Here is a 14,537-nt window from a genome sequence, read left to right as displayed (position 1 = left end):
ATAATTGTAAAGATGTGCACTTATATTATAATTTTAATGTTGTGCATTCATATTATAATTGTAAAGTTGTGAAATTATATTATAATATTTTAGAATGCGTTTGTTGCGTATAAAAGAAGCCAGACAAATTATAGTATAAATTACTATTTGTTATTCTTTTAGCTTATATGTAGTATCAATTTTGTGGTAAACCTCAGCAGCGTTAATTGTGTTGTCGTCCGTTCCATCAAGAAAAGTTAGCCTCATATTCTTTCGTACACACGCAAGTATATATGTAAAAAAGTAGAGGCAACATTTGTTAACCCAGATTCAAATTTGTGAATTATATTATAGTTGTAAATTGTGTAAGTTTAGCACTTGTTCTTTCGATACTTTATTTGTTTTCAATTTATTTCAGCTATTCGTAAGTATATGAGTGTGCTGCGAAGACATTATCGATCGGAATACATTTTGACATGAAATAGTATTTAGGATAACCATAAGAATCTTAGCAAAGCGTAATTTTCATTATAATTGACGTTTTGTCCTCTGTTTGTCAGTATTACTTACATTTATTAACAATGATAATGATACCGACAAAGTTGAAAATTGGAATGTAAATGTCATGCCTTCTAAGCCAGTTCTTATTAGTGTTTATATGATAAAAGAGGTTTGGGACGAAAGTATGTCTATTTTTATTCTCATTATACAATATAACTTACAGTGTAGTTTATCAGTGGTTTTGTCGGAAATATGAATAAAAGCTTCATTCTGTATATATTGCATACTCTTTATGTATTATAGTCTCATTCGAAAACAGGATGCACTTGCTGTAAAAGTATATACTTTTTCTCATTGACGATTTTAAACTGACTTCCTAGAATTTAAGCAGCTGTTTGTAAGGTCTGTTTCTACGTCTAATGCTTTGTTTTACAATTTTGCCATTCATGTTCAATATCAAAATCAAAACGGACATTTATATTCCTTTTTGAAGGATATTCAATATGCAATTCAAAATGAAGTGGGTGATTATGACGTCTTTTACATCGACACAAACACAAACACATAACAATTCATTTTTTAAAATGGTTCAACACATGGAACAATTAAACATTTTCGCTAACCAGCTCATTAAATTTATGTATAAATAACAAATGTAGAATTGGTTCTAAGGAAAATGAAGTTGGTAGAAAAATAACTCATCAAAGCTACCAGGCTTATAATTTTGTACACTACACGCTCGTTTCGTCTATTAAAGACTCATCAGTGCTCGAATCAAAACAGATGAAAGCCCAATTCAAGTATGAAGTTGAAAAGCTATAAAAACCGAAAATTCTATTATGCCAAATAAGGCTGAGCCTATACTTGCGGTAGAAAACCTTAGTGTTTCGAATAATTGAACATTTTAGCAGTAAAATTACAGAAACATGAACATATCAATGACAATTCATGTCAACACATAAGTGCTGAATACTGGGCTGCCGGTGTCATCGGGTACACAACGTTCACATGCAATAGCATAGACCCACAGATTATGAGAATCAGCGGCTCTTTTCAAAAAAAATACTCGTAAGTCACACACATTTCAATATAACTTACGATCAATTTTAATCATAAGATTTTTTGTGAAAAAAGTCGCAGGCTTATAATTGTGTACGTTAGACGCGCATTTCGTCTGCTTAACAAAATGATCAGTGCGTATCGAATCAAAACAGATAGAAGGCAAAATCAATTATGAAGTTGAAGAGCATTAAAGACGAAAATTACAAAACAATGTGCCAAATAAGGATAAGGCAATCTAATACTCAGGGTAGAAAAGTTGAAAAAACATTAAAAACCGAAAACTTCATCGAATAAAATAGCGACTTTGGAAAAATGTTTAAAAAACGAAAAAGAAACAACATGACAGACTGAAATACGTATCTTGTCATATTTGTGTCCGCTTGTTTTTTGTCATTCAGAAATCAGGCTGTTGTAACTATATTTTTTTTGTTGGTTTACATTTTTTAACATTTTGTCTTGTCAGGGCATTTTATCTGTGTTCATAGTATTGGTTGTTCCTCATTGTTGAAGGCCGATAAGTGATCTATAGTTGCTTAAATACACGTCAATTTGACTTTGGTGGATAGTTGTGATTGCTTCCACATCTCCTTGTAACTGTAATGATATAAACAACAGCCGTTAAAAAGATGAAGTCACAAACTGTTTGAAATCAATAGGGTATGTTAGTATTTTTAACATTGCCATATAAGCGGGAGGTTTGGCTAGCCATAACACCAGGTTCAACCCACCAGTCTTCTTAAAATGTCCTGTATCAAGTCAGAAATATGGCAGTTGTTATCAAATAGTCCGTTTCTGTGTATGTTTGAGTTTGTTTTTGTTTTTGTTGCAGTTCAGTGTTTCTGTTGTTCTGTTGTTTTCCTCTTATAGTTGATGTGTTTCCCTTGGTTTTGGTTTGTGACCCGGATTTTTTTTTTCGCTTAATCGATTTATGACTATTGAACAGCGGTATACTACTGTTGCCTTTATTTAGTAGCCAAAATTGTGTAAAAAACATCAGAACTGACTTAACAATTCAAACAAACCTACAAATAAATAAAAAAAAAAGCCACCAAATCAAGTTTCAACATACAATAAACTATATCATGGTCTCAATCGTCTCGAGTCTAAAAAATTAAGTCGCTTAAATAAGAGATGATCAAATAACTACCATCAACACCTACTTCTCTAAATAAGCAAAGCAAAAAAAAAAAAAAAACGACATCAAGATAAGACATACGATAACCACTAGTAAATTCCTGGCTTTTGACAGGCAAATAAATATAGCAGTAAATATATGTATTCCCTATTTTGCTTAAAGTAATCCGTCGTGAATGTAGTTTGAAACGTTGGTAGCATGGTATTTGCTCCCTGGCGTGTGTTTGATCGATAAATTTTTTACTGTCTTGCATGGGTTCATCTTCTTCCTTGTTTGTTATGTTTCAGATTTAGAAGTACCTGAGAACTATCACATAATGAACATGTACAATGTGGGAACATAGTTTTGACGTATGTGATCCTATTACAATTCATATAGAATTCATTAAAAATTTCAGCGTCGCATTGATGTACAGAATTAATGGATGGTTCGTTTTCACCCAATCTGCAAAAAACACATCCTATGTCCATGCATCGCTTACAAGGATCTGAAAAACTCCGTTCTATTATCTAGTTTAAAGACCGTTCGGATTTCGCTGCTTTTGTCATAATGATACACATCTTCAAAAACTTGCAGGATGGAATTTTATTGGCTAATGTTAAGATTACCCGAAGAGAAAGTATAGAACGGTATGTTGTCAGATCCTTGTGAGCGAAACGTAGACATATGGTATGTAATCTAATCAGATTGACTTACATTCATCGGTTGCTGCTATTGTAAACTTTAAATTTGTTCATGAACGACTAATTTGCATTCCCAAACAGCTCTTGCATTTGGTATAAGGCATGCACAACATATTTGAAATAAAAATATTAACTTTAGAATAACCTCTACTAAAGTTTTGAACCATGTGAGTATGCAATATTTACTCCTGTCGGATGATACTTTCGTGACGAACATTGATAAACGGAGATTATCTTTTATTTATAAACATGGGATTTGAAAGGAAAGTAACAAAGTTATTATTTCGTTCATACTAGTGTATTGCTAGCAAAACAGAATACACTAAATCACCAGGCTTTATTTCCTTTTCTCTTTAAAAACATTCACAAAACCACAATGAATCGTAAACTGAAAACATAATGTAAGTGTAGAAACACTATAAATCATAATGCTTAATCTATTTAGTTACTTCTGAAAGCTTAAATTTGATTGTAATGGCAACGCGTTATGTGATCAATACAGTTATCTTTTATATTAGGGTACCGGTACTAATATCAGACTCGACGTTATGATCAAGGAGGACATTAACGGAATTTTGCGATAGCAATAATCATCATTTTTCCAAGGTTATGTTAATTTTACCGGTGTCATCTTCAAAACAGTATCTTAACTCAATGCACTCAGCTTTGCATCTTATTTGGTCTTTACCCTTTTTTGAATTGAACGTAACTGATAAGTCTTTTGTAGACGAAACGCCGGTCTGATGTACAACATTATAATCCTGGAATCTCTGATGAGTTTGTTTCACAATTTTACATACCAGATACTTTTAATCATCAATTTTAATTGATTATAGTGTATATCGAATTATTTAAAATTTGCGATCAACAATCACTGAATGATATATTCCTTTGTCGAATACACATTATCATGGTTATGGGTTCGTAAAACATTAATACATGCATTGGTTCAATATTTCCTTAAAAAGTATAATTTCAAGAAACTAGTTGCATATAGCTTTAAAAGCTTCAAATATATTAAAGAAAATAACTGACACAAACGTCCAAATGATTTTAAAAGTTTTGCCCCTTAACTTCCTGGCTTTTACCTCCTTAATTCAAAAAAAAGAAATAACTGTCGTTTTATTTATTCACTTCGATACGTTAAATCATACTTCATTGAAAAAAAAGGTTTGTGAAACACTTTGGTTACGAATCAACGATGAAAAAAATACAATCATTATTAAGCTTTTGCTAAAGTTTTGGGCATAAACAAACTGTAGTGAATATTTCTACCAGTTTGTATCAGCTCTTAAATGATATGCTAATTGTTCTGAAGACGACGTGACTGAGTGAATGGCGACATATGTCTACAGAATAGAACAGCATGCATGTGCAGTACTAATAACACGTCTACAGTGGCATTGTTATCAATATATTTCTTTTGTAATTGAAATATCCAGATAACTTTCTGTCCACAAAATGTATAGCTGGTCAATTAATTTAAATAAACAAATACGACGACGCCAAAATGGTGATACATTTATAGAAAATATGCAATTTACAAAAATAAAATGATACGATCGATAATTAAAAGAGTAATTCTGCTAAACATTATATTTATGTATCTATAGTCTTACAATAATATTTCAGATACATGTATATCCACAGTGGTTATTTTATTCATGTAACAAGTTTGTTATGATCAATTAGTACCTGCATGTAATTTTTTCAGAGTGATCAACACCTTTTATTTATCTGTGCTAGATAATTAAGAAAATCTTAGATATCTTAAAAACAAATGAAGAATGAAAACGCATTTTTTCGTCTGCAGGGGAAATATCTAAACACAGAAAATAGATTAAGGTTATTAAACAAATACGTTATAGACTTTAGTACATAAGCATGATAAGCTGATTAAAAAAAAAATCATGAAACAGACCAGGCAACACACATAAATGTATGCAACAGTAGTTTCTGATCAATCTCATGTAATGGTCAACGAATTTGACCTTAATCCTTCGTAATGAGTTTGACTTATGAGGGGGATACATCATATGCAATTACTAAAATGTAATGAAATATGATCAAACATTATCATTTCATCAAATAGTTAAGGATGTACTTAGGTCAGGTTTAGGAATTTTGTCAGATTTTCGGACTCCTTGATTTTTTTCCTACGCTACAGGGTAAAATATTTAACCCATTATACCATTTTTCTTTTCATATAAGACTTCAATAGCTCATACATTTTTGTAAAAGGTCATTTACCAAAAATTAAGCAGATTCTAGATTTCTTTTCTTTCGATTTGAGACCCAAATAATACCAATACAAATACAGGATAAAAGTCCGAATCAGCCTTTTCCCGCCATTTAAAAAAATTAAATATCTCAAAAAGGAACTCCATAACCTATTAATATTTATAGCTTATTTTGTTCCTTAATTAATGCTATTCTGACTAATAGTATCAATTTTAAATTCTAGATTTTTAAAATTTCACCTACGTTCATTCTTAAACATAAATCACGATCAAAGTGGAACTTATAACGTTCATGATCAATAATCAATAAGACGATATAATAGCTGACATGCAGATTTTAACTGTGCGGTTAAACATGTTTCGACTTCGTTATTTATAAAATTAAGCGTTCAACGTTTATGATTTCTGCTTTCGATCATGGAAACCATCAGTACCTGCATTCATATATTTAAACGTTTCGATGAAAGGCTCTGAACTACCTCTTTATGTACTTAGAGATATCGCCTGAGCAAGTTTTGACTGTTTTTTCTAAAGGAATAAAATAAAAGAAAAACGATTCCATGAATGGTGGGGGAAGTTGTCAAGTGCAGAGAGAAAAAGGAAAAATACAAATTGGTTGAGATTTATGATAATACCTAAAATACTACCTGAAACATGAAGTTAACCTGCTTCTGAAAGAAGAAGCCGATCTTCATGGTTATTACCCCTGAATTATAGTAATATGCCCTACTAATGCCAATGATGGATGAGGTATCAGGTAAAATTTTGCCCACATGAATCTGTAATATAAAATATTATTCATGTAATTTAATAATTCGATGAGTCTACAATTAAACACCAGTTTCGGGGGGACACTTCCAGTTTACCAAGTGGTAAGGATGAGCCGCTGTAATACGTTACTGTTTAAAGCTTCAGAAAATATGAAAAAGGTATAGAATTTAGATGAAAATATATGAAAAGGTTGCAATAATTCAGCAGCACCCAACAACTTTTAAGTACCAATAAGTATAACCAATAAGTATAATGAGATGTCAAGTTTTGTTTTAATAAAATGTTTATGAACAATATAACCTGCTTTTAACTGGTCCAGTTACATTATCAAGTAAAATTGTTATATTGAAGGAATGATTTTCATTAATTCAAAAACAGATTTTGCTATATAAAGTTTATGTTTATCCATTATTATTTTCAAAATGATAGGCAAAAATGAAAAAAAGTAAAATTGGTAATGGCTATTACTCCTACAAGAAGTCTTCTGACAGTTTTAATGTAAATAGACAGAAGGTAGATTTCAACATTCGGTCCTGTCAGATTTTCTTTAATCTATAAAAGTTTTCAAAATAATAGACAAATCTTGTATTTCACCCCTGTTATATTTAATAGTCATGTCGGCCATGTTGGATCACAAACGGGTCATATGACACATTTTATAAACTAGGTAATGACCCCCGATAATGATTGTGGCCAAAAACAGACGACGACAACTGACAACAAGTAATGGCAAAAGTTCACACTAGCCCTAACAAAACTACCATCGCAATTGTTTAAATGTACATCAAAAACTTTTTTCGTCGGCTGAATTTGTAAATAAATAATAATTGGACATTCCGATTTTATTTTCCGTCGACAAAAGCAAATGATAAGGATCTTATATAACCGTTGCTATTGAAAATATTTACTTGGTTCAGTCGAAATGATCATAAAGAAAGATTTGGGCAACATCGTTTGCGTTTAACGCACACAATCTTGTTGCATTCAACATGTTCAGTGTATGATTTTCATTTGGCAAAACTGCCAGGTGAGCAAAACAGGTTCCTTGGAGCCTCATGTTTGTTTTTGTTTATGTTAGAAGACATAACACTATATTTGTATTTGTTAATAACTACATAATAATATGACAACAGTTCTAATTCCCCATTTAACTTACAGAACTGTAGTTTCATAAATAAAAACAACAGTAGTATACCGCTGTTCAACTTGATCAATAGTCATAATTCGATTACCGTTAAGCAAAAACAAATCCGGAAAACAAACTAAAACCGAGGGAAACACATCAACTATAAGAGGAAAACAACGGAACAACAGAAACACTAAACTACTAAAAAAGCAAACGCCAACATACATAGAAACGGACTTTCTGATAACAACTGCCATATTTCTGACTTGGTGCAGGACATTTTAAGAAAAACTGGTGGGTTGAACCTGATTTTATGGCTAGCCAAACCTCCCGCTTATATGGCAATGTTAAAATACCGCTAAAATGACAACACAAGGTGACAGGCACACAGTACAAACAAAAGCAAGAACACTCAGCACAGAGAAATACATAAATAAATAATAAAATAGTACATTACAACATCATGAACATGTAAACCGCAGAATAACAACGGACACCTCCCATGAATTTACGACAGCATAACAGAACACCATAAACGAAATATAAATTGCGCGTCACATAAAAATATTAAATAAATTACAGTGCACTCCATGTTCAACCTCTGGTTTTGGTCAAATTTATATTTTACTGCAAGATGCTGAAATTACCATTATTGTGATTATTACTAGCACGCAGATGATTCAACCGAGTTGATGTTTGCAGTCTTCCTCAATTAAGATAATTGTAACCCAATAGATATTACTATATAATCTCTAGTCACGTAATTCAAATGCAGATACCAGCGGTTTGCATCACATTTCAGAATACCATTATGGGCAAAATTAGTCAAGAGTATTGTTTTATCTTGAATAAAACGAGAATTTCAGCATACGACCTGATCAATATAATATATTTAAAGAGAAAACTCATTTAACCTGGAACACAAAAGGCATCAAGAGAGCTATTATTATTTCAATTGCTAAGTTAAACCAAGCACTAGATAAACATTCCGCATGGTAAGAAACAATAAATATCATTTATAACTTAACGAGATGAATATTTGAACACACTGTCTCCAATTCATATGTTGTTAAGTTTGCAAAATCTCTAAATCTGTTCAGTTTTAGGTTACGTCTATTATCACGGGATATTTGACTTGATTTAATTTTTTATTTCTCTTTTGTACTTTTTCCCTTCGAAATCAGAACAAATCACATGAAGAGAAATCAATGATTTTGTTTCATACGTTTACGTACATTATAAATTTTGTTATTGAAATGTATTCTTTTTTTAACTTTATGCGAAATTTTAAAACCTGGAGTTTGGCAAAGCCCTATACAATTCATCGAAGGTATTAAACTTTTGTCATCATTTTAATATTCCAATATCTTTAATGCAATTTATTTCAAAAGGATCAGCAATTATACATGCATGCACTTTAAGCATTGACCCCCACTTTTCTATTTTTTGGTTGATTTTGTAAGAAGACAAAATTCTGATGTATTTGCATATACTTTTTTTTGTAAGCATATAAAGCTTAGTTTTTCCCTAAACAGAAAAAAATGGATTCAAGCGTCACTGATGAGTTTGAAGACAACACGCGCGTCTGGCATACACACATTTTAAGATTGGTATATCTGATGAGTTTATTTAAACGTCTTGCCACTTTTATTCCCAAAATGACTGTAGTTTAGTGCTGTGCCTCTGCACTACTTAACACGTTCAAACTTCAATTAGTATTAGTTTGATTGAATAGTACAAAGAATAAAAGAAAATAATCATTTATGATTCTGTCCATGAAATATTGCCACAAATGAAGTAAGTAGATCCGACGACTTTTCCCTTACTTAAAGTCTCCTTAGTTGACCCCGAGTTAGCCTGACGAAGATTATTCTGCGACTAGAGGTATACACACTGACATCGGATATCTGCCCAGGAACTTAGCACGTTGTATCGGTTATGGTCAAAATACAAGACAATCGTAGGTACTAACTCTTGAACAGTGTGTTTGATATTTCACTCGGTTTTTTTATTTGTTTCGTCTGAATCGATTAATGACATTTGAACATTGATAACATATAGGCGCTTCAGTAGGTATCATGGTTTATATATATATTTGTGGATATAAATTTTATAAATCATAATGTAACTTTGGTGTATACAGATTGTGAAGATAACATGTGCGTCAAAATACTTATAATAATTGTTGCTACAACGAGATATATCCGTTCTTGCATCCTATTACTTCTTGATGTCAAGTATTAATGTAAATTTGGTTTAATTTCTTTTTTGTGCAACAATTAAACTGTAATGTAAATGTAAAGTGACGCCTTATTGAGTGGATATATAATTATTTAGTAACACTAGATGTCCAGCTGGATATTGCTAAACGGTATTGTTCAGTTATTATTTAATCTTTGTTTTTATTTAAATATATATGTATGGATTTTTTTAATAATATTCTAAAAGGTACGTTAATCTGTTTGATTTTGTTTACTTTATCATAAATTCTATTAATACAATTGTCAATAATTCCTCAATTTCTTTTCGCATAGATATGGCTACAACAATGTTGCTCAGTTTTATGATGATTTTTCTGTTCCATGGAATTCGTTGTATGGAAACAGATGAACGTCTTTCGACTCTGGAAGTAAATGAACAAAGCTTAACCTCAAGTATTGTCACAATACAACATAAGTTGCTATCTTGGAACCAACAACATCAGTGTGTAAAACCAGGTGAGCAGGTCCGATCTTGAGATCAGCGAGGAGTATCGTTTTTATTAGGAAGAATAAGTTTTAAATGTACAGCGAATATAACGGAAAATTTAAAGTAATAAAAACTTTTTTAAAGAATGTAAGAATGTATTTAAAAAAGAACAAAAATATGACGATAGAAGAAAAAACCATAAAACTTGCCAATAGAAACTATAAGCAAACTAATTTAAATGGTATTATTTTGTTTTGTTACTATATACCTTTTGTTTTGGTTCTACATTTTTAAAATGACAATTAGTTTAAAAAACTGATGAATCGATCGTTACTGTTGAGTCTTTTCTATTGACATTAATCTTACGTCTTTCTTTTTAATAATGTTCTCTGAAATTTGGGCAATCCGAAAATTTAGCCACAATCATCCGTTGAGTCTCCAATTTCAGAATAAACCTGATGATCCCGCTAACCAGCATGGCCGTAATGGCTAAAAATAGTACATGGACGTAAAATGCTCATGCTTGAAAATGTTTCAGTGAAAATCAGGCGACCAAAAAAGTACAAAATGTCAACATTTACCTACTGTCTATTTAAACAGTTAGGATTCCGACATTTTAGGAAAAATGACAATGTCTATCTATTTTTGCAGTTTTGAAAACTATTATAAAAAGACTGAAACATTTAAGTGCAGAATTGATCAGCAACTCTCGATGTTGAAATAAGGCAACATGATATAGATCGTTAATTACATCCATTTATGAGTTGTTGGTACTACATTACTAATAGTAATAAGTAGTTATCCCTTTTGAGTTTTTCACATTTGAATTGATGGTGATAAATCATTGCTTACACATGTACCTCATTTATTGATTCATCGTTAAACTTTTTCAACTGTGCGTGATCAATATTACCAAAGGGAACTGATTCCTAAACTCAAATGTAGCTGTTAAACATGTGTTAATTATATTTTAGTATCATGCCTTGACATCTATTTTGAAGACCGTCGAAATCCAAGCGGAGAGTATGTAATTTATCAACGGGAATATGCTGTAAAAGTGTACTGTTCATTCGAGGGAGATTATGGATTCACCTTTATTTCAAGAAAGTCTGCAGATGCAGTTATTGACGTAAATGCATTATACAGCACTAATGAATTTGCAAAATTACGAGTTCTAAAGCGAACTGGAGAGCAAAGGGAGGTACTTGTAGAAAATTTGTTATCATTTCAAAACTTGTCCAAACTTTTGTTTGCAATGAATAGTCATGATAAATATAAAGGACCGTCTCAAGAGAATTCTGGACTTCATCCATATCTTTTTCTTGGCTTCCTTCCAATCAACCTGGCCGAAAATCGAAACTCCCAAGGATATCGCGCTAAAGACATGGACTTCACGTTTGTAAATTGCGATGGAAACCCTAACAGCTATATCTCATTTTTCTTCAACCCAAAACGTGCATCCCCAGGTTCTGTTGGTTCAGCAAATGATTTCATGACACATTGGATTACATCTTCTATAGCAATTGATTATCCTAAATATATGGACAGCAGTTTTTATATGGATTGGGAGATGCATATGGGTGGCTGTGGTGGATTTCTGACGTCAAGAGTATTAAACATCAAAGCAGCATTAGGGTTACCGTTTGGTAAGTTTAAAAATATTTCTAGTTTAACGTCAATAAAAATGCTGAAAGGGTTGGCATATCAGTCTGATTTCCAGTTTCATTTTAAATATCCTGTTATGTTAATGCAAACACGTAACACAAAAAATGTATAATCTTCGAAGAACGCTTCAAAGTGATTACAAGCAGTCTGTCGTAATGAAGATGATGCAAACTTTAAATTGTCATAGAATATTACTATCGTAGCAACCATAAAACAAAATTACATTAAAGATTTTTAAACACAGTTCATCGGACGCATGAAATTTATAACGAATTGTTTTCATTTGTGTATCTTCATCTCATGTCTCTAAAGAGATGTGATTTAGTCTATATCACATATAGTCTGTAGCTATGTTTGATCTCGTTAGTCAGATAAACAGCAATAATAACTAGCTATAGATTTCTAATTTCAAGAAATCAAATTCATATGTCAGCTACATGTAACCAAAATTGTTATTGAAAGTAAGATTTTGACAAGACAATTTTAATTTAAAACGTAGCAAGTATTCACTTTGTCTTAGTTATCCAATATAAAAAAAGTGATGGCCAGCAAGAATGAGCATAACCAGTAACATATAGTAATCATGTATAGGCTCCGGAATAACAAAATGAGGATTCAGTCAAAGGCAAAAACCAATAGGCGTGACTGATGCTAGCATCATTGAACTAAAAAGGCAATGTTGCAAACGGCAACTGACGACAACCACTTGAATTTAGGCTACCATCATATACGCAATAACGTTTTCGAGCACAGTAAAACTACTTGCGTGTAAACTAAACCTGTTTAAATCTGTTTTGATAATATATGAGGTGAACTATAAATTCTTTATATGACTTTCATGTTTTTATCGGTTTTTTCAAAATTTGTTTTAAATTTGCGTATGACAAGATTTACTAGTAAATATATAAATTGTAAGTTTGATTTTTATTGTATTTTGATTACATTTGTTGTTTTTTATCTGTTTCAGCTATTCCCAAGGTATAGGAAGATGGCTGGGAAGACGTTCTATATATGAAAGTACAGTTTGACTAGGGCATTGTAAATATATAATTGTCGGAATTTTTTGAAACCTTTTTTCCAATAAGAAGGACGTTTTTCGCCCATATATATTGTGCAAATTTATTAACTGTGACAATGGTATCAATAAACCTGTCAGTTTAAGTATAGCTGTTATGACTTATAAATTACAAGTTACAGTATATATAAAATTTAGAAGATATGATGTGATTGTCATTGAGGCAACTCTCCACCAGAGACCAAATGACATACAAGTTAACAACTATAGGTCATCGTACGGCTTTCAACAAAGAGTAAAATCAATACTGCATTGTCCGCTATAAAAGGCCCCGAAATGACAAATGTAAAACAATTTAAACAAGAAAACTAACGGCCCGATTGATGTACGAGGCAATGAACGAAAAACATTGCAGCAAACGACAACCACTGAATTACAGGCTCCTGACTTAGGTCAGGCATATACAGAATGTGGCGGGGTTTAACTAATTTGCTGGCGCCAATCCCATCCTCCTATCCTGGGATAGGGGTGTTTACAGTAAAATATACAAACAAACTATAAAAATCAGATCGAACGTGGCAGGGAATTAATGTATACCCCCACAACATTACAAAACAAAAAGTACAGATCTGAGAGTACTTACAGTAACTGAAAGATAGTTCAAAGCTAAGAACAACTGATAAAAAAGCATGTTTCCAAGACTAAAATATCAATCAGTTCACATCCAACATCCACAGATTTAGTGTAAACATGTCAGTCAGAGGAAAACATGACTTTGTCCAATGTCAAGATACAGGTATCGACAGATTGTAGAACCGTGAATGTGCTTAGCTATATAACAATTCTAATTAGTTCGGTTTTAATTTACGGAGAACACAATCAATATTTATACTAATAAAAACAAAGTTCAAAGATCTACTTACAGTGTTGAATTGGTAACCTTTAAAAAATAAGTTTATCTTAAGGATCGATAAGTTTACCCGGGTCGTATCTAAATTTCTGGGCTCGGTAAACAACATCTCCGTAAAAATTATGATGTGCTCACCAGTTTGTTTAATTTTTCTTATTTACAGCTAATCTTCCAAACCAAATCTTTGTATTTATGGAAGAATTTAGTAAAGTTTGTAAATAATTTGTGGCAACAAAATCCTTGATTTAATAACTTACCAGTAATACATAGATTACGTTCATTGAAATCCTAAACATCACTACAGACACGAGCATAGCGAATGAGTTTATGATATATAAACACCGTAAGATGGTGCCAAAGGAACGTCATTGTTCAAAAAAGGAAAATTTACAATAGGAAACGTAAAATCGTCCCTTTTGTCGTAAACTTTGTGTAGAGTTTCCAGTGTAAAACTGAAATATTTAAATCTAGAAACGCACAGTTATTACTGTTTATATTTGGTTTTTTTAAGTTAAGTACCTTTAGGTAAATTTCGGCAATATATTTATATTAATTCTTGATTAGTTAACCAAAAAAATATCATCAATATAACGGTAATTGTTGTTTAATTTTTCAACTAAATGCAATTTAGACGAGTCTTTACTGAGTTTGCCCATAAACTGTGATTCAAAACAGTACAATAACAAGTATGGTTTTAAACGGGCGCAATTATTGCCCGTAGTAATACCATCAACCTGTCGATAAACTTTATTGCCGAAACGT

At 31.8% G+C, this 14,537-nt stretch overlaps 1 protein-coding gene across 2 annotated transcripts; it reads left to right on the top strand.

Annotated features, from left to right (window-relative positions):
• Window positions 1-9,760: 9,760 nt before the first annotated feature.
• LOC127707442 (uncharacterized) lies at window positions 9,761-13,016 on the top strand. 2 transcript variants are annotated; one of them, XM_052211971.1, is made up of 4 exons: window positions 9,761-9,868; window positions 10,032-10,214; window positions 11,160-11,831; window positions 12,818-13,016. In XM_052211971.1, the coding sequence occupies exons 1-4, from the start codon at window positions 9,844-9,846 to the stop codon at window positions 12,832-12,834; spliced, it is 897 nt and encodes a 298-aa protein (XP_052067931.1). In that variant the 5' UTR covers window positions 9,761-9,843; the 3' UTR covers window positions 12,835-13,016. The 2 variants fall into 2 exon arrangements, with proteins under 2 accessions (XP_052067931.1, XP_052067932.1); XM_052211972.1 differs by lacking the exon at window positions 10,032-10,214 and having other exon boundaries at window positions 9,774-9,868.
• Window positions 13,017-14,537: the final 1,521 nt, after the last annotated feature.

The sequence above is a fragment of the Mytilus californianus genome, unplaced genomic scaffold, assembly GCF_021869535.1.
Source record: "Mytilus californianus isolate M0D057914Y unplaced genomic scaffold, xbMytCali1.0.p SCAF_7, whole genome shotgun sequence".
NCBI classification, from domain to species: domain Eukaryota; kingdom Metazoa; phylum Mollusca; class Bivalvia; order Mytilida; family Mytilidae; genus Mytilus; species Mytilus californianus.
The sequence above is the reverse complement of the archived record's forward strand: the minus strand, read 5'-3'. Positions and strand labels throughout refer to the sequence as shown.

Bases quoted from the DNA above. Each gene is read 5' to 3' on its own strand.
- LOC127707442 (XM_052211971.1), top strand. From the start codon at position 9,844: ATGTCCAGCTGGATATTGCTAAACG. The intron at 9,869-10,031 runs GTATTGTTCAGT...CTTTTCGCATAG, and splicing joins CAGCTGGATATTGCTAAACG to ATATGGCTACAACAATGTTG. The intron at 10,215-11,159 runs GTGAGCAGGTCC...ATTATATTTTAG, and splicing joins ACATCAGTGTGTAAAACCAG to TATCATGCCTTGACATCTAT.